This window comes from Tetrao urogallus, assembly GCF_951394365.1.
Source record: "Tetrao urogallus genome assembly, chromosome: 1".
Lineage (NCBI taxonomy): Eukaryota > Metazoa > Chordata > Aves > Galliformes > Phasianidae > Tetrao > Tetrao urogallus.
Window position 1 is genome coordinate 193,640,243 of NC_136813.1, and position 19,537 is coordinate 193,659,779.

A 19,537-nucleotide genomic window follows, 5' to 3' on the forward strand; every position below is an offset into this window, starting at 1 on the left:
TGTTTTGCTGGAAAATCTAGCAAGCCCAAATCCTTTATCTACAGCACGCAACTCTGCAAGAAGGGCTTGTGCATGGCTGCTTTCCTGCTGGGAGCCAAGAGCCTCCCTCCTGTTCATTATCTTGTTTCCTCTTGGTGGGGGCAGCTTCTCCCAGCGTGGTGTTCCAGCACATCAGATGGCAAGGCCAGAGCTTTCCTCAGGAGGTGATCTAAGCCACAAAATTCTCATTGTTTTGCCAGTATACACAGCTTGTTCTGTAAGCTGGTCCCAGTCTGCCCACCGCCAGCACCCGGTGCACAGGAAACTTGTTCTAGCTTCTCCTGGTGGTTGTTGCTCATCAAGGAGCAAGACTCCTTCCCTGTGTTTCTGCAGGAGAACAGCTGCCAGGAGGACTCTGCAGGGAATTTGTAATCTGCCCCAGGTCATGGGAAGACACCACTGCTGAAACTGCTGCCGAAGGAGAAAGTTTTTGTCTTGGTTTCATCTGGAACAAAGTTTTTTTTTTTAAAATTTAGTTCACAGTGTCTGGTATGATGCTACATTTTAGCTTTGGGAGCAAAACAGTATTGCTAATACACCGATGTTTCGGTGTCGCTGAGCAGCGCTGCACAGAGCCGCAGACATTTCAGCTCCTTGTGCCGCGCTGCAGTGAGGGACTGAGGGGCAACAAGGAGCTGTGTGGAACGGAACCAGCGCTGCTGACTCAAACTGGGCACAGGAATGGCACAGGAATGCAGCATGGCGTCATGTGAGAAAAGTACAAAACTGCGGGGAGTTGGCTGGGGGGGCACTGCTCGTGGACAGGCTGGGCGCTGGTGGGCAGATGGGGAGCAGCTGTGTTGTGCAGTGCTTGTTCTGTGAATACATATCATCATTGCTGTTATTTTCCTTTTCTATTTTCTGTCTCAGTAAATATGTTCTATCTCAACCCATGAGTTCTACTTTGGGTTTCTCCCCTCCCCTGGCTTCTCTCCCCCCCACCCTGATGGAAGGGGGCAGGGAGTGAATGACCACATGTGTGGGTGCTGCACTGCTGCCAGGTGAATCCATGGCCGGCTTTGACCAGAACAGAGAAAATAAGTGTACAGTTGGGAATACCAAGCACAGTCTGTTAAAGAGAGGCAAGGAGCTCCCCTGGGCTTGTTCTGCATCATTCCCATAGTGTGGCTCAGGCCCTGCTCCCAGCCTAGGTCTTGTTCCCAGCCTAGGTCTTGCTCCCAGCCTAGGCCTATCTCTCAGCCTAGGCCTCTTTCCTGGCCTAGGCCTCATTCCCAACCTAAATCCCACTCCTGGCCTTGGCCTCGCTCCTGGCCTAGGCCTCGCTTCTGGCCTAGGCCTCGCTCCTAGCCTAAGCTCCACTCCTGGCCTAGGCCTCACTCCTGGCCTAGGCCTCGCTCCTAGCCTAACCTCCACTCCTGGCCTAGGCCTCGCTCCCGGCCTAGGCTCTACTCTCGGCCTAGGCCCCACTGCTGGCCTAGGCCCCTCTCCTATCTTAGACCCCACACCAGGCCCTGCTCCCAGTCTAGGCCCTGCTTCTGGTACAGGCCCAACTCCTAGCCCAGGCCCTGCACGAGGCCCCACTCCTGATCTCCTGGGAAGGAGAGGGTGAGGAGCTGCCCTGGGCTCCTACTGAGCCGTTCCCCTGCCATGGCCCAGGCCTCGCCCCCAGCCCAAGCCCCACACCAGGCCCTGTTTCTGGTCCAGGCCCCACCCCCGGCCCAGGCTCTGCACAGGGCACTGCGGGCCGCTCTCTGCTTCTGTCACCTTTGTCAGCTTTACCTTTCCTGTTTCTGTTTTTTCCTGGTAGGGTGGACGGGCCGGCGCGCGATGCAGAGGATCTGGGTGTGCTGCCAATTTCGGTGTGACATCCTCCATTGCTCTCACACCCCATTGTGGGCACGCGTGGCCCCACTGAAGAACCCCGTGTTGGAAACCTGCAGCATTCCCTCACCTTTGTGTACTGTTTTCCCACTCGGTTGCAGGGCTGAAGGGACGCCGCCCTGCTTTGGGCAGTCTGGTTTATGGCAGCAAGCAGCCATGCTGAAAACACTCGGGAGATAAGAGAGCCCCACCCCGGGATGAGCCGCATCACGGCCCCCCTCTGCGTTCCATCAGCTGCCTGCTCCCTCTGCATCCCCGAGGTTTTACGGCTTTGTCACCGTTGTCATTTTGCATGCAGTTGTCGGGGTTGTGCTCTGCTCCGATCTCAAAATGGCAACTCCCATTTTCTAAAGGAGCTCTTTCACTTTCTATAGATTCCTCTGCTCTGTTGTTTTCGGCCGCTCCGTCTTTCTCTGGGGGCCTCTTTGGGGCCGTTTTTCCATTTTTGCCATACATTTGCTCAGAGCTTCTGATGTGATATTATGAAATATGTTACCTGCTGCCTGCAAGCACATCACCTTTTCAGCTGCTACTTTTAATTTCCTTTCAATTCTCTCTCATTTTTGTGCACTTTGATGAAAAAATTTTGTCTTCTTTGCTGTTAAGGGGCTGTTCTTTATTGTCATTATTGCGGGGTGGCTCCTGAATAGATCTTGCCTGTCATCCTGTGCACTGCAGAGGATTGAAGCTGGAGCAATGAGCTCTTTCTTCCTTCAGGAAGGGGTCATCCATGCTGTCTAAAAGTTGAGGAACTGCATTGTTTTCTTTCAGGACTTGTTCCAAAGGCTTTGATTGTTATGATCAGCACTTATAATTGTACAGCAAGCTAAAGTGAGTGGCTCATGCTGCAGCTGCCTTCAGCCTGTGTCCTCAGCACAGGGTGGACTTTATGGTGCCCTGTGCACTCACCCTGATCCCTCCTGCTCAGCATCCTGCAGGAGAGCAGCACGGGGCTGCAGAGCTGCCCTCATGTCCAAGCCTGGTGTTCCCGTCCTGATGGGGCTGGGTCGGTGCCTGGCTGAATGCCTGCGTTTGGGCAACTGAACCCTTCCTGTTCTGCCAAGGTCAGCCAGGTTCTGCTGTGGAAGCTGCCAGGGTTGTCCCCACTGCGATGGTGTGTCCCCATGCAACAGGTTAGAGGAACCCTTGCTGCAGTGTCTGCCCGAGCAAAGTGAGCACAGAGCAGCTGGATCTGCTGTGGATCCATGCAGGCTTCAGAGCTGAGGCTGCACAGAGAGATCTCTGCAGCTTGCCAGCAGAGACTGGTGGGATTAGTGTTGTCTGTTGGATTGCTCCTGGAATGGCTGTGCTGCATCATGGAGTGCAAAAAGTGTGTTTAGTTGCAGGAATTCTGGTGGGTTGGTGGTATTTCAAGAAACAGAGCTTTAAGATATACTGAAGTAGTAGGATTATGGCCACAAAGGACTGCAGCGTTTTGACCTAACACCAAAGCAGGCATTTCCTTTTTTCCAGTTTCTGACACTGGTTAACAAAATGTGTTGCAGGATGGAAGCTGTTTTCTCTCCTACGTATGGAATGTTAATACTCTCTGGAATATGTCTGTGCAGTAAAAGTTCAGGATAAGATTCAGTGATCTTTGTTCCAGGATGTTCCTTCAACCACTGCTTGTTCTTGTCCACGTGTGCATGTCTGTAGTTTATTTTTTTTCCATTAGTCATACAGTTTCATAGTGAAAGGCATCATCTGACAGTGAAGAAGAGTCCTGGAGGCGAAGTAGGAAGTTGTAGATGGTGGTTTTTTATTTAGAGTTCCCAAAAGAGTGATGCGTATTCTACTTCTCTTTGGCATCTCTCGGGTTTTGGGCTCCTGATGTCTCACACCAGCAAGCAGCCGCCTGCTCATTAGCACCTGCTGTAGGACAAGCAGTAGTTGATAAGCACACCAACTTGCTCACATGGTCAGCGATGAAATAGATAATGCTGACCTCTGCTTGCAGTACAAATGCATGCTGCCAAGTGAGAGTTATCCTTGCCTGAGAAAAATGAGCCGTAACCTCAGCTCAGCGTTGCCTGTACTGCACAGTGAGTTTTCTGAGTACTGTGCAGTGCAGCACCAGCTCTCTGCTGCCTCCCACCCTGTGCCTCAGCAAGACCATTTGCTTTTCTGTAGGCAAAGCTGTTTAATTCACAAAACCATAGCGATGCTGCTAAGGCCTAAGCAAGCCCCAGGGCTCTGGAGCTGGAGATCATAGAATTGTGGAATAAGTAAGGTTGGAAAAGACCTCTAAGGTCACCAAATCCAACCCCAACCCATCCCCACCGTTCTCACTGACATGTCCCCAGGTAGTGGGGTTTAGTGGGCACGGTGGTAATGAGTTATGGTGAGACGAGGCTGATGGAAGGAGTGAGGATGTGCAGTTACCTCTGATGCCTGGGGTGAGTGCCAATCCATGGGCTGGGGTGTGTGGAGTGGAGCTCCAACACTGCAGGTCTGTCAGAGCCCATTGGAAGAGCTTCTGTGTGTGCAGAGGGGTGATGATTGGGCTGTGTTTCTGCTTGGGAAGCCAAGCAGGTGTCTGTGGTCAGGCATCAACTCTTCAAAACCTCCATGAACAAAACCACAATGATGTAACCGTGTGACTCTGCTGGACCTGCCCCTTGGGCGCTGTGCCTCTGGCCTCCTGTTTTGGGAGTGATCATAGAGTCATGAAGATTGAAAAAGACCTCTGAGATCACCAAGTCCAAGAGCAAAGAAGGAGGAAAACCAAAGCAATCATAACAAGAAGTCAAGGGTCAAAATGCAGGCAGTAGGACCTGGGAGGGAAGCTGAGACCGCTGCTGGGGACCTGCTGTTGTGAGCTGACCTCCGGTGCGCCAGCGTGTCCTCTGATTTTGAACACTTGATCCCCTGCCTCTTCCTCCCCTTCTTTTTCCAGCTGACTCTGCAAAGGCGGTGGCGTTCCCCTCTCGTCCTCCTGCTCTCTCCGCATCCCTGCAATACGCAGCAGCTCTCATTGCCCTTCTGTCTCTCCACAGAAGTGTCTGCGGTTGAATCCGGACGTTCCCGTGTGGGCCTCCAAGCAGCGCATTCTGTGCACCCTCAACCACAGCCTGAAGGATGTGCTCAACTACGGGCTCTTCCAGCCGGCCTTCAATGGCAGAGCAGGGAAGTTCCTGGACGAGGAGCGCCTGCTGCGGGAGTACCCCCTGAATCCCGACACTCCCGTCCCCTACCTGGAGGTAGCTGTCTTTTTTAATATATACATTCATAAACATATATGTGTGTGTGTACCCACACCTATAGGTACGTACACACGCCTATGTACGTGCACAAGTGCATAGGAGTCATCCCACCCCTTCCTCTACAGTCTCTAAAAGCAGCACAGAAATTAAGCCCCCCTCCTCCCCCGCCCCTATTTCCCCCCGTTTCCCATCAGGACGAGGTGCAGAGATTTCTGTGGGTGTGTGTTTACTCGCAGAGAATCCATCGAGGGAAAGCTCAGGCAAACGCCTCTGAGCTCCAGTTTTAGCTGCTCATGGCTCTGCCTGGTGGAGCTCTGTGACGTTGGCCGTGGCCCTGAGGGTCTGATTCTGCCTCCCGAGCCAGCTGGTCACACATCTCCTTCTTCTTATACGGGCAGGTAACTGCCGTGGGGAATTGGAGTTAGGCAGGGAAAGCTGTAGGTACAGAGGGAAAAGCACAGGAAGGTCCTTGGAAATGAGGCTGAAGGGGTTGAGTTTGATGTTTTTTACTTCAATTTTACATTTACTATCATAGAATGATAGTATCCTAGAATGGCCTGGGATGCAAAATGCCCACAGCGCTCATCTGGTTCCAAGCCCCTGCTGTGTGCAGGTCGCCAACCAGCAGCCCAGGCTGCCCAGAGCCACATCCAGCCTGGCCTCCAATGCCTGCAGGGCTGGGGCATCCACAGCCTCCTTGGGCAACCTGTGCCAGTGCCTCACCACCCTCTGAGTGCACGTTTTTTCTTTAAATTTAATTCCCAATTAGTGTGAATTGTGGAAGGGAGCGCTGTGCTTTGACAGCAGTGACCATTCCTATACAGACCCCATTCACATAATGAGCACGGACGATAAATGCTAGGTTTCATTCTGTATTATATTCCTTTCCAGAACATGATCTGGGACAGAAATGAATGGAATTCCTCTGTACTGACATTCAGTACAGATTTTGGTCTGGGGCTGGGAGGGCTGTGTGTATCACAGGGTGAGCAGGAGCAGTTCTTGGGCTCCATTGACTCCCCACTGGCTGTATGGAGCTTTGATTACCTGCAGGCAGACCTCTGGTTCAGGGATCCTGTGCTATAATTTACCCTCAGAGCCTACTTAGGAAGCATTACACACTTAAGCTGTATGAACTCTTACAAATGCAAGCATGAATGCTGTTATTATAACTAATCCCAACTAAGGTGGAAAGAAAATGCTGCACAGTTTCTTAGTAAACTAATGTCAAATATAGACTAAAACATTTGCAATACCATGAGGAATGCTTGCAAATAAACCTACGAGGTAATCAGTTCCCTAATGTTCCTCCCGTAGGCTTTAGTCCTTTGTTTTGTATGATTCAGCATGATGTCCACACTTAATATCTCAGTGCACACATCTAAAAGCAGACCTGACATTTGTCATGGGTCATTTCAATTCTTCCTAACCTGATAAGAATGGCAGCTGAGCACATGAAAATCACGTGTTGGAAAACCAAAAGTCTGGAATCCGTTTACAGGGCACCGATCCCACGCTGCTCCCAGTGAGGTTTCCTGAGCCCATAAGAGAAATGAGCCCTCGGGGCTGCGTGTGGAGGTGACCAGATTGGTGTGGGTTTGTACAGAGTGACAAAACATTATGGAGGGACTTCAGGCAGTGCTTCCTGCCAGGTGATGCTCGGGGTGCAGGGCTGACTGCTAATGCTGTGCAGAGGCTCGGAGCAGCTGATGGTGCCACGCAGCTCCGCTCTCCTCTGATGCAGTTTTGCCTTGCCCCTGGGTGGCACTGCGTGCTGTCACATCAGAGTGACACAGCCTGCCTTCCCCATCCGACCGGCTGTGCAGCTGGGATTGGAGCTGGTTGCACCCCAACGTGGTGTGGGGGTGAAGAATCATAGAATCATAGAATCATAGAATCATAGAATCACCAAGGTTGGAAAAGACCTAAAAGATCATCCAGTCCAACCGTTCACCTATTCCCAAGAGCTCCCACTAAACCATGTCCCTCAACACAGCATCCAGCCTGGGTTTGCCAGGAACCCTGGCAGCACCTGCAAGGGTCCAACAGCTGTATGTTGGTGAGCCGGGCAGCTTTTAGCTAGGAATGATTGAAAAAAGTGTTGTGAGGCCACATCTGCCCAGGATTTCTTGTTTATAACAAGTTCTGGAACCCAAGGGCAGCTGCAGCAGGCTGAAAATGAGGTGATGTATTGCCAGCATTCGAAAGTAACTCCAGCCCAAAGATAACTTGGTGTCAGATCCAGCTGAAATAATGGGATGCTGGCGACAGATGAAGTTCATAACAGTTCACAATCTCAGAATGCAATTGAAAAAGATCGAATCAAATCCAACCTCTTTAAGAGAGCCATAATTCTGCCCCATGGAGATGGCTGCACGTAGGCAGCGGCCACCGGGGAGGACCTGGTTTTGTTCTCCGTTTGGGATCAGCGCTGTAAGGTGTCTGTAGGACACGTGGATGAGTCTGGGTGGGTTTCTTAGGGACTGATGTCAGACCCTCTGTGGGCACCCCAGGCTTTGAGTGCAGTGTGTGTGAGTTGGGCTCGAGGATCCTTGTGGGTCACTTTCGACTTGGGATACTCAACAGTTCTATCAATTGCAAATCACTGCTGGCAGAGGGCACAGCAGTGTGAGTGCAGTCATTGGGAGCCATCACAGCACATTCCTAAATTGGACAGGGATGTGGCTGCTTGCAAAGGAGGGGCTCTCATTTCTGAAAACAAAGTTTTCAAAGAAAATTGTCAGTCAGAAAGGCTGTCATGAATTCCCAGTGTGATCCTATGGGATACTGGGATCCTTTGGTGTGTGCCCTGACAAACAGCAAGGTGGTTCCAGGAGTGATTCAGGAGAGGAGATGGGCATCAGAGCAGTGTTTGGTCACAGTCAGTGCCTGAAAGCACACTGAGAAGAGCTGAAACCACACAGATTGATACGAGGAACTGATCAGAGCCTCTTCACTGAGCAAAGCAATGAACGAGGAGAAAAAAAGGTGGAGGAGAGCAACAGATCCTGTTCTGCTGTGCTCAGATTTAGGCTGAGGGTCTCGCTGCAGGACTTCAGTGGAACTGCTCCAGAGCAAACTGATGCTGAGTGGGCTTTGTGCATCTCACGTCTGGCGTTCTCCCTCTTGCAGTTCCGGTACAAGCGGCGTGTGTACACCCAGGCTTTACTGGATGACAAGCAGTTTGCCAAGCTCCATACCAAGGTAAGGCTGGAGTTGAGCTTGTGAGCTCAGAGCCCTGAGTGCATGCACAGCGCCAATGGTCCATGCTGATGAGCAGCAGTCTCTGAGGGCACCAGGACCTGAGGGGGTTCAGCCTTTCTCGCTTGCCGGAGCTCAGATTCCTGCTGTGAGCTGCTGGTGTGGCCAAAGCCGGGGTGGTTTTGGTGCGTTGTGAATGGAAGAACTGCATCGAGTGGTGCAATTGTGTGTGCTGTGGTGGGCGCTGCTCCGTTGGAGGTCTGGGTGCCAACTGTGCGCGGGACAGGCAGTGCAGGGGAGCACACAGAGGGTTGGCTGAAGAGCAGCTTTGTTCTGTTCTGTGCCCTGGGTGGGTGATGGAACAGTGTGCACACTGAGCAGCCTGCTGTCCTCCCACTCCCACCTCCATCGTTGGTCTGCTGCTCCGGGCACCGTGGGCAGCGATGGAGGAATGCATGAAGATTAATGGCTGGGGATGCCCTGGTGGCACAGCTGGCACTGCGGGGTGGGGGAGGTGGGGGTGATGGGTGCTGTGGGGCTGAGGTGCTGGGGGTGATGGATGATGGGGTGACAGGCACTGTGGGGCTGGGGAAGTGAGGATAACAGGCACTGTGGAGCTGGGGCAGTGGGGCTGACAGGTGCTGGGCACGCAGTGGTTGGGTGGATGCTCTCCTGCATTGCTCCTTCCCAGCCAGCTGCAGCAGCTCCGTGATATCGTTTCTCATCTAAGAAACCAAAGAGCAATGAGTGTGGAGAGGTCTGGACCAGCAGAGGATTTCTGTTGCCACTGATAATTGTTCCCTGAGGCACAGGGCTCCTGGGGATGGTGTTGGTTCCTGGGAGGCTGGGGCTGGCAGTGGGCAGGAGGAGCGGGGTGGGCAGCATTGGTGTGGCTGGGGGTGGGAGGACACCCTCAGCACCCACCAAATGCAGCCCATTTCTGGGGGATCCCATGGGTAATTGGGGTCATGGCAGGGAGCAGAGCTGTGGAGGGCTCCAGGGGTATCTGTGCAGTGGAGGAAAGCGCCAGGAGGCTCTGGGGTTCTTGTCAAGAAGGCTGTAGGAGGCAGAACTGCTCTTGCTGTAGGGCTGCTGGCTCACTCCTGCTCGTGTGTGTTCTGTGAGGGAGGCAGGAGGGAGCTGTAAGCTCTCCGTGGTCATGCACAGCAGCAAGAGCAGAGCTGGGTGGAGCCACAGGCAGAACACGAGGGGAGGAAAAAAAAAACCAAAAACTTTGGTCCCAAAGGGCTTGACCTACTGCAAAGGTTAAAGTCTTCGTGGGAAGAAACACGTCCTCTGCCTTCCTTTAGCCGAGTAGCAGAAAGGAGGGATAAAATGCTGCCAGGGCTCAGATCTGACTCACGAAGATGAAAGTCGTGAGGTTTCTGTCTTGTGGCATAAGAATATCCAGGCAGCAGATCTGGAAAAAGCTCAGCATCTCCCTGGCGCCAGGAAACGTGAATCACTGCTGAGCCCTGCCAGTGGGAGCCACGCTTCCTACAGGGAGGGCTGAGCTGGGGAGACCCGGGCGGCACCGTCTGAGGGCATCCCCAGGAGTGTGCAGGAGCCAGGAATGTGCTTTATTAAATATTCACTTCATCTCTGTGCTTTCATGTCCGCTTAAAATAACAAATCTCCTTCAAGTCGTTTCTGTACTTTTAAGCTGTCCCTTGCTACTGAAGGACGGCATCCAAGGGAGATGTGCAGCCCCTGCTCCCATTCGCCTCCATCGGGAGGATGCTGATGTTCTCCCGGAGCTGCGGTGCTCCTGGGGCCAGCAGAGCCCCATTCCTCCCCAGTGCATGGCTGAGCAAGGGCGGGATTGTTTCCGTGTTAACTGAAACGAAGCCTTATCTCCTGGGCAGTGAAATGCTGTTCTTTTTGTGCTGATTTTTTTTCCCACTTTTTTTTTTTTCTTTTTTTTCCCTGAGATTCAGTAATTAAAAGCATTGTGAATTAGCTTTGGGTCTAATGGGGACGTTGGGTCTGCTCCTCAGGCTATGGTATGTGCCCAGCCCTCCTCCTGCCATGGGCTGTGTGCCCCCCAGCTTGGGCTGCCCAGAGCCCATCCACAGCCTGGGGCACCTCCTGAGCTGGGGCACCCACAGCTCTGGGCACCGCACCGCCTTTGGGTGAAGGATTTATATCAGATGTGAGGGGAAATCTCCCCTTTTTTAATTTAAAGCCATTCCCCCGTGTCCCATCACCCTGTGCCCGTGTACAAAGCCGTTCTCCTCCTGTTGAGCAGCTCCTTCAGCTCACAGGGAGGTCTCCCCTGTCTCTTCTCCAGGCTGAAGTCCTGAGGGCAGAACAGAGGGGGACAGTCCCCTCCCTGCCCCTCTGTCCCCTTTTGCTGAAGCCCAGGGTGCATTCGGCTGGAGACCTGTGCCTAATGAGCTCACCTAAAGGAGGGTAAAGCAGCAGTGAGGTGGGATGGTCTCACATTGTGCTGGGGAGGGAACTGGGGACAACCTGTGCTGCAATCAGCACTGCACAGCTGCCCAGGGCAGCGGGGAGCCCCCATCCCTGGGGGTGTTGAGTGAGCACAGGGATGTGGCACTGGGGGACGTGGGCAGTGGGATGGGTTGGGGTTGGATTGGGGATCTCAGAGCTCTTTTCCGACCTGAATGACTCTGTGATTCCGTGTTGTCCAGGAGGAGATGGGCTCCAGTGTAGTGGTGGAGCTGTCTGAGGGCAACCTGGGAGCTCCCGTTACGGTCACAGTACTGCGGTGCTGACTGGTTTGCAGTCCTATCTAAAACATTGTCACAGCCCTGAAAATCTGATTGGAAAGATGAAGGAGCTCGTTAACGCCTGCAGGAAGTGCTGGATGGCGAAAGGGCTCACAGGGAAATGCCATGAGCAGATGAGCAGCTGTGCAGTTAACTCCTGGAGCACTGTGCCGTGCCTGCAGCCTGGCATTACCTGAGTACCACTGGGTTTAAGCTGCAGCTCGTGCTGCCTTGGCAGCTCTCAGAGCAGCACGGCCGGGTGCTGACCCCAATCCTTACACTGTGTTCACCTCTGCCCCCTGGCCCTCAGCCCACAGCATCTCTTTGCTTCCCTTGGTCCTGTTAATGCTGGGAGTGCATCAGGCAGGTTTGGAGAAGCGCTGAGCTTTCAGAGATGGCGTGTAAAGATTCTTTGTGTGCGCAGTGAAATGGATTATCAGGCATTTCTGTGGGAATGTCTGCTTGCTGCTGCCTGGGCAAGAGCTTGTCAAGTGACCAGGGAGGAGATCAGTGGCTTCCTGCCTTCTGCAGGCACCATAACATGTGGTATCAGCCACACTCTGGACACCAGGTGGTTTATCTTAATCCTAGCTGCTCTTAGGAGCAGACCAGGCCCTGAGGAAACGTTCACCTTGCTTTGATACTGAAAAGGCAAGAATCATCAGCATTCAACTGCTGTGAAGGGGTGTTTGTCCCCCTGTGCTCACAGTGGGTCCCGGCAGTGTCCCTGCACTCGGCTCTCCCTGCACTCAGCCCGGGCTGAGCAGCCAGCAGCAGTTAGAATAATTTCTCTGCCAGAAGAATATCTCGTTTATTTTCTTTCATTTTGATGCAAGAGAGAAAAGCTGGTGAGAAGAGCTTGTTCCCTCACACCAGCTTCTTCTCCATAAGCTTTTTCTGGAGGGTGTTGATTTTTCTTGTGGTTTTGTACCAACAGGGGATAACGGGCTGCACACGATGTCTCAGTGGGACAACCAGGGCTGTGCTTCTTCTCCAGGAGCAATCCTGGCCTTAACCCCAGGCTGTGGGGAACGTGCCTCAGACCAGCTCAGCGGGGTGAACAGGGGGTGTTTTGGGTACGGGTGCAGAAAGGGAGCGATGGCCGTGGGTCGGACAGCCAGCCCTACTGGTTCCCAAGCAGTGGGAGAAGGGCAGAGCCAGGATTTGGTTCTTGTCTCTTCTAACAGGGCTCCTCCTTCGGTGGGAGCAGGGTGGGTTGGCGGTCAGCCTGCGGGAGATGCAGGTGATGAGCACGGATCCGCTGCAGAGGCTGGGATGAGACTGCAGTGGCTGTGGGTTGGGATGGAAGGATCCCAGAGGGTCCAACCCGCCCCAACCCCTTCTGCCCGACCTTCACACAGCACTTCCACGCCAAGGGGTTGGGAAATAGGGGTGTGAAAACCCTTTCAATCAGCCAGGGGTGGCCGTACGCTAGGCTGATTTCGTTGGATGACTTATTGCTGAGTCTTGCTTTTTTCCGTCGTGCCAGGCAGGACAGCCATCCCCACACAGTGATTTGAGAATCACCCTGATCCCCATGAATTCATATTGCTTCTGCTCTTGGGAAGATGCACTGGGAGCTGATAGCTTTATAGACGTGCATTTAGGTTTCGTTTTTTGCGTGTAGGAAATGGGACGTGGTGCCTTTATTGGCTCCTGATGTTTCTTTTATTATTTTGATGAGTATCAAACTATTTTGGGGCGGAAGCTGGAATTCAATTAAAATTAAAGCAAAGTAGCATTTTAAATCTTATCTTTATCACTTCAATAAATGTTCCTTGAGCATAATGGGCACAGAAAAGGAAAGGTAAATCTATCAGTACATATCTTATGCGTTTGAAGCTGACTGATCTTTCAAACAAAGGGAGATTGGGTCTGTATTAGTGGTTCCCATTACAAACTCTCAAAGGTATTTAAGTGCCAGAAAATAAGTATCTGGCGAGATTCACAATTGCCTGAGTGGTTTAGGCATTGCTGAGCTCCCCTTGATTTCAGTGGGAGTCTGACATTTGCTCTCTCTCTTCGTGTCTAGTCACCTCAATACATTTGAAAACCTGGCCCCAAATCCTCCACTTCTTAGAATAATGAGATCTCATTCCTTTCCCACCAGGGTTTTATTCATAGATTGGGGGGAGAAAAACAAGCTTCCGTGCTCTCTCAGCTCTCAAATCTTTCGGCTTTGAGTGAATCAGTCCAAATGAAAAGGAAAATGTTCTGTGTTTCTAGCTAAATTGAAACGAAAAACAATCTGATAGGAAAGCTCTTTTATGCAGCCTAAGTTGAAAAACCAACACGGGAGAATGTAAATACCAGCATTTGCTTCTGTGAAAAGTGCTTATAATGGGCCCAGCATGGGACGCGACCGTGACATATTTATAGATTTGAGCTGATTTCCAGAGCCAAGGATGGTTTGTTCTGGTTCTGAGCGGTGCAGGAGGAGCGAGCTCGAATTCGTGGCTTTTGGCAGAAGAATCGTTCAACCAATATGGTTTTCTAAATGCTCCTGAAGTTGTCATACCCCAAACTCAGGTTTTAACAGTTGTGTTTTTTAATTGTGGGAAAGAACCTCTGTGGGACTGAAACCTTACTGACACCAAGACAGTAAAGCCAGGATGGAGATGTAAAACTGCGAGAGAGTGTCCAAATGAGGGCTGCAGAGAAGGGGGAGGATCTGAGGGGAAAGGGATGTGAGGAGCAGCTGAGGGTCCTTGGTTTCTTTGGTCCGGAGCAGAGGAGGAATGGCCTCATGGTGGCCTACAGCTCCTTGTGGTGACTCTACAGCCCCTCATGGTGACCCTACAGCCCCTCATGTTGACCCTACAGCTCCTCGTGGTGACCCTACAGCCCCTCGTGGTGATCCTACAGCCCCTCATGGTGACCCTGCAGCCCCTCATGGTGACCCTACAGCCCCTCATGTTGACCCTACAGCTCCTCGTGGTGACCCTACAGCCCCTGATGGTGACCCTACAGCCCCTCATGTTGACCCTACAGCCCCTCATGATGGCCCTACAGCTCCTCATGGCAGCCCTGCAGCCCCTCACATTGGCCCTACAGATCCTTATGGTGGTCCTACAGCTTCTCATGCCTCTACATCCCCTCATGGGAGCCCTACAGTCCACTTCAGGCAGCTCTACAGCTCCTCATGGCCCTACAGCCCCTCATGGCGACCCTACAGCCCCTCATGATGGCCCTACAGCTCCTCATGGCAGCCTCACAGCTCTCTCATGGCAGTCCTACAGCCCCTTGTGTTGGTCCTACAACTCCTTATGGCGGTCCTACAGCTCCTCATGTCTCTACAGCACCCCTCAAGGCTGGCCTACAGTGGCCCTAGAGCTCCCTCATAGTGACTCTACAGCTCCTCATGACCCTACAGCCCCCTCCTGGCAGCCCTACATCTCTCTCATGGTGTTCCTACATCTCTTTATGGCCCTAAGCTCCTCATGGTGGCTCTACATCTCCCTCATGGTGTCCCTACAGCTCCTTATGGCCCTAAGCTCCTCATGGTGGCTCTACATCTCCCTCATGGTGACCCTACAGCTTTTCACGGCAGCCCTACAGCTCCTTAAGTCCCTAGAGTCCCCTCATGTTGGCCCTACTGCTCCTCCTGGCCCTACAGCTCCCCATGGTGGCCCTGCAGCTCTTCAGTTCTTAACCTCTCTGCTCAGCCCTGTGCTGTGCTCCCAATGTTGGTACTGGTTCCAATGGCAGTTGAACCATTTGGCTGCTCTATAGGGTGCCCCAGGGCTCTGAGATGGGGGTCCCATGGGGCATTCCAGTGCTGGAGGCACCGGGCTGCGATGGCAGCTTGTGGGAGAGGCTGTGCAGAATGAGAGGATCTTGATGCGAAGGTTTGAGGTGTGCGCTGACCAAGATGTCTCAGTTAGCAATTTCCCATCCCTTTGCTTAATCCCATTTCTGTTATTTCTCACCTCTGCCCATTGGCAGAGTGCTGGGAGATCTCTGAGATGTAGCAGAGTGCTTTCCACGGATGTGTGTTTAAAAACGAGGGTCTCTATCTCTCCATGCTCAGGGCAGTGCTTAATTCGAGTGGAACAATGGGTTTCCCCAAGTTTATTCTGGAAAAAACTTAATTGATTTAATTACATCTATATCAGCTCAGGCCTTGAGCTGCACATCTGGGGCACGCAGCACAGCAGGTGGAAGAGAACGGTTTTCTATTTGTTATTTAACTTCTTAAGTCCATCTGCTTGACAAATTATTTTTGAAGCTTTGCTGTAGATTTGATCTGAAGGTAGATGAACTCTGGAATGTTTAGAAATTCAGGATAGTAATTCATTTCTCCCAGAGAGAAATTCCATGCATGGCCCTATTAGAGCCCATGTAGTGCATGGGACTGTGATGTTGAATGCCACATCCTGGAGTCGAGGCTGCCTCCCCCTGCATTCTCCTTTTGCTCGTGCACTTTTTCTTCAGTTTCTTGCAAAATGCAGAAGCTATCATTAAAAGTTGACGCCGTGCTGATGTGGGCTCAGCTCTGCCAGCACGAATCTGGAAGGTGGGCGCTGCAGTTACCGTGTGCGTGGCACTGGCTGTTGGGAGGAGCATGGGGGATGTGACCCAAAGGTCTGCAAAGCAGAGCTGGGAGCATGTGTGAAATGAGTGTTTTCAGTCCTGTCGGCCTGCCTGGCAGAGTGGTAATTTCTAGAGGCTGGAAATCTATTAAACAGTGTATGCATCAAGTGTAGCTACCAAAAGGGGAAAAAAGAGAAAATCCTCACAGCCAAGGCCAGCCAGGCAGGCTTCAAGGAGTCCTCCGAGCTCTCAGGAGAACAAGATTTAGTCTCTGGCCAAAGACAGAGAATGGCATCGTGAACAAAACACGATTTTGCAGCCGTAGCTGCGACACCACACGATGACAGCTGGTGCCTGTGAAGCTGGTCTTTCTTCCTGAGCGTTTCAGAGTAGTTGGCAAGGAGGCGATGCACCGTCAAAGTGACTCGGTGACCTCAGGAGGTGCAGTGCTGCTGCAAGATGTGGGCAAAGCCCCCGATGCTGTGTCAGTGGCAGTGCTGCTCAGCACCTTCCATAGCTGTCTCCATGCTGCCCGGTTGGCAAACACTGCAGTGTGTGTTTGGGGATGTGTCCGTGTCACAGGCGTGTGCAACACGTGGCTGCCCTCATGGGGTGTGAGCAGGGGGCTGTGGTGTGGGCAGGGGGAGGTGGCTGGTGGCCCCAGTGCCTTCCTTGGGGTGGTCCAGCGATGCCAGGCGTGGGCAGGAAGGGCCTCGTCCTGCACAGGCCTGTGGTGTGCCCTCAAACAGGACGTGCACCCTATAGGGAGTAGGGCTTCAGGGACCTGGGAATGAATATGTGCCCTGGCTCCTCATGGGTGCTGCTCTGATGTTGTGCTGGTTGCCTTGGGTCTCTCGGATGGGGATATTCCTCTGGTGGTTTCTTTCCTCATATCGGGGTGTTAATGCTACGTATTGTGTGTTTTCCTGGGGCGTCACGGCTGCAGGCAAACCTGAAGAAGTTCATGGAATACGTGCAAATGCTGAACGCGGAGAAAGTCTGCAGGCTGCTGGAGAAAGGACTGGATCCCAACTTCCACGACCCGGATACTGGAGGTGAGATTGGCCTCTCCAGAAAGGGGGAGACGGCAGAGCAGGGCTGGGGGAGAAATTGTCCAGGGGAAACAGTGGGAATCTGGGCAGTGAATCATAGAATCATAGAATCATGGAATCATAGAATCATAGAATCACCAAGGTTGGAAAAGACCTCAAAGCTCATCCAGTCCAACCGTTCACCCATTCCCAATAGCTCCCACTAAACCACGTCCCTCAACACAACATCCAGCCTTTCCTTGAACACCCCCAGGGTCGGTGACTCCACCACCTCCCTGTGGTTGTTCCTGGTGGGCATAGCAAATGATGGGTTGTGTGAAGGGGAAGGTTTGCTGGATTTCTTAGTAGTGTGTCTTAGATCTCGGAGGTCTTTGGAGCACAGAGTTGCGGAAGGCCGTTGGCAGAAGATACTGTGTGGGGTGAGAAAGATGCATTGTCTGGGCATGAGGCACAAAATGAGACAGCTGTGAGGTTGTGCATCTTTCAGATGGGATTCTGGGGAGGACGGGGCAGTCTCTGGGATTGGCACATTGAGGGAACGTGGAGACTCTTTGTGAAGCGGTCAGAAGGCTGGAGAAATGTTTTGGAGGCCAAGACAATCAAATCTTGGCTTCTGGGTTTCTCAGTGTTGTCTTTAAATTTTTTCCCCACCTCAGGGAGGTCAGGGTTGGGTTTGGAGCATTGGCTGTTGGGTTTTATGCAGGCTCCAGGGTGCAAGGAGTGAGAATCAAACTCCCAGGTCTTTTCCTTGAGAACAGAGGATGGGAGGATCTGTCCCTGGTCCCGGCTGAGGGCTCTCTTGGTTTTGGGAGAGGAGCTGCTGGTGTAGTTATTTCTGTTTTCAAGCAATGTTTTTTTATGATCAGTTACTACGGAGTTGGAACTTCTGCTTGCGAATGATGGGCACATTTCCAGCTCACGAGCAGGTGCCAATCTGATGATTAATTTTCCGTGTTTGTGGTTCAGCTGGACGGCTCCTCAGGTTGGTTCTGAAGCTCTGGCTTCTCTGCATGAGGAGTTCTCATGTGCCCAGATGGCTGTTCTGCCAAGCCATCAACGGGCACAGCGTGGTTCGGGCGCACTGTTAACCTCTCCAGTCCTTCCTGACAATGGAGCTGCACCCAGGCTGCTCCTTGGGATGGCTCTTGGCCTCTGCCAACTCCTGGGCTGGAAAGGTGAAAGTTGACTCAGCCAAACTGACAGAACCATTCAAACTCAGCCAGCAATGTTTGTTTTGTTCAATTTACTGGTGTAGCCACTTTGTTTGGTCCTGATGGACAACTGCTCCTATGACAAATAAACCATTAGCAGCATACGAGCGTGATCGCTCTCTGCCTTGGAGCATGCCCAGGCAGATCAGCTCTGCTTTTCGCTTTTGCCCAAGCCCTTTCGAGCATTTGGAGGGACGTTTCTTTAAAAGAAAGCCCTCTGCTCTTCTGTAGCTGACTCGGTTTTATGAAGTGTGTCGTATTGTAGAGTGCAGTGCGCTCGAGGAGATCATAGAGTGGTTTGTTTGGGAGGAGACCTTAAAGCCCATCCAGTTCCAACCCACTGCCACAGGCAGGGACACCTCCCAGCAGGTCAGGATGCTCAAAAGCCCATCAATGGAGCTACAGAAGGTTTGGATCTGATGTTATCTCATGGAATCATAGCATCACCAAGGTTGGAAAAGACCTCCAAGATCATCTAGTCCAACCACCCACCTATCACCAATATTCCCCGCGAGCTCTCGAAACAACTTCTAAGTGTTTATTGAACACAGAGGGTTGGAGGCTGATAGGAAAACAGGCTCATGTGTACTGCAAAGAATCTGTTAAATACAGAGGAGGAAGAACAAGAAAAAAAACACCAAAACAAACGAACCAAGAAAAAGCACCTGATCCAAACCATCATCTGATTCCAGTTCAGAACTGACAGCAAAGCTGGATGTTATGAGCTGTGAAAACTACACTGGAGCAGAGGGAGTCCTGGACACCTCACGCCGAGCCCCGATTCTTCTTCAAAAACACACAACCCTTTCTTGCTTCGCGGTCTGTTTCGTGAGCGTGAGAGAACGACGTGGGACTGCTGTTCAGTATCCGTGGCTGTCTGGAATTTAAGAGCAGGCAGAGCTGTTCCACCACCCAACCTGACCTCCTGCACCCAGGGGATCCTCGTCACCCTGTGCGTGTGCTCAATGAACAGCGCTGAAACGCATTTTCCATGAAGTCATCCATCCTGATTCAGGGAACAGAAGATCCGCGCTGTTCCTTCGTAATTTGGTTTAATCAGCCTCACTGTTTAAAATTCGTGTCTTATTTAAATTTGTATGCTTCAGCTTCCAGCTGTCGTTACACTTTGTCTTCTAGATTAAGGAGCACTTTAGTACCTGGTATGTTTTCGCATGAATGTATTTATGCGTGGTAATCAAATCAACATTTAATCCTCCTTCCCCTAATTAAAGAGAGGCCGAACTCCTTCAGCCTTCCACCTGAAGAATCTTTCTCCTGTTTTCCCATCACTTTTGAGTGAGTTTTGAGTCACTGCTCCATTTCTAAGAGGTCAGCTGGAAGGCAGACACCAGGCACATTGCTGTGCAGTGCTCCCCTGCATATCCCTGCTGTCTGTGTCCCGTGGCAGCGACCTCACTGGGGAGGACCTGGATGGCCACACGTTGCTGGAACAGACTCTGTGTCACACCATGGCCTGTGTCACCTGAACCATAGCAAACCACAGGAGTTCCTTGCTTGGCAGCTTCGCTTTGGTGGGGCTGCTTTGCTCCCATTGACTTCCACACACACCTGGCTGCAGATGGAAAAGGTGAGGTGGGAGCACGCTGCTCCCTGCAGGGCTGCCAGCCCTTCCCCAGGAGCATTTTGCAAAGCCATGACCAAGGCTGTAGGGCAGCTCATCTCCTCCCTCACATTCACTGGGCTCAGGTGGATCCTGAGGGATT

The 19,537-nt window shown here is 52.1% G+C and overlaps 1 protein-coding gene across 1 annotated transcript in view; it reads left to right on the plus strand.

Annotated features, from left to right (window-relative positions):
- Positions 1-19,537, plus strand: part of SHANK3 (SH3 and multiple ankyrin repeat domains 3) — a gene marked incomplete at both ends in the record, with an annotated part of 295,242 nt that overhangs the window by 32,561 nt on the left and 243,144 nt on the right. The window contains 3 exons of the mRNA XM_079534115.1: positions 4,878-5,081; positions 8,217-8,288; positions 16,497-16,605. Coding sequence (XP_079390241.1) covers positions 4,878-5,081; positions 8,217-8,288; positions 16,497-16,605 — 385 coding nt within the window. The remainder of the gene's footprint in view (positions 1-4,877; positions 5,082-8,216; positions 8,289-16,496; positions 16,606-19,537) is intronic.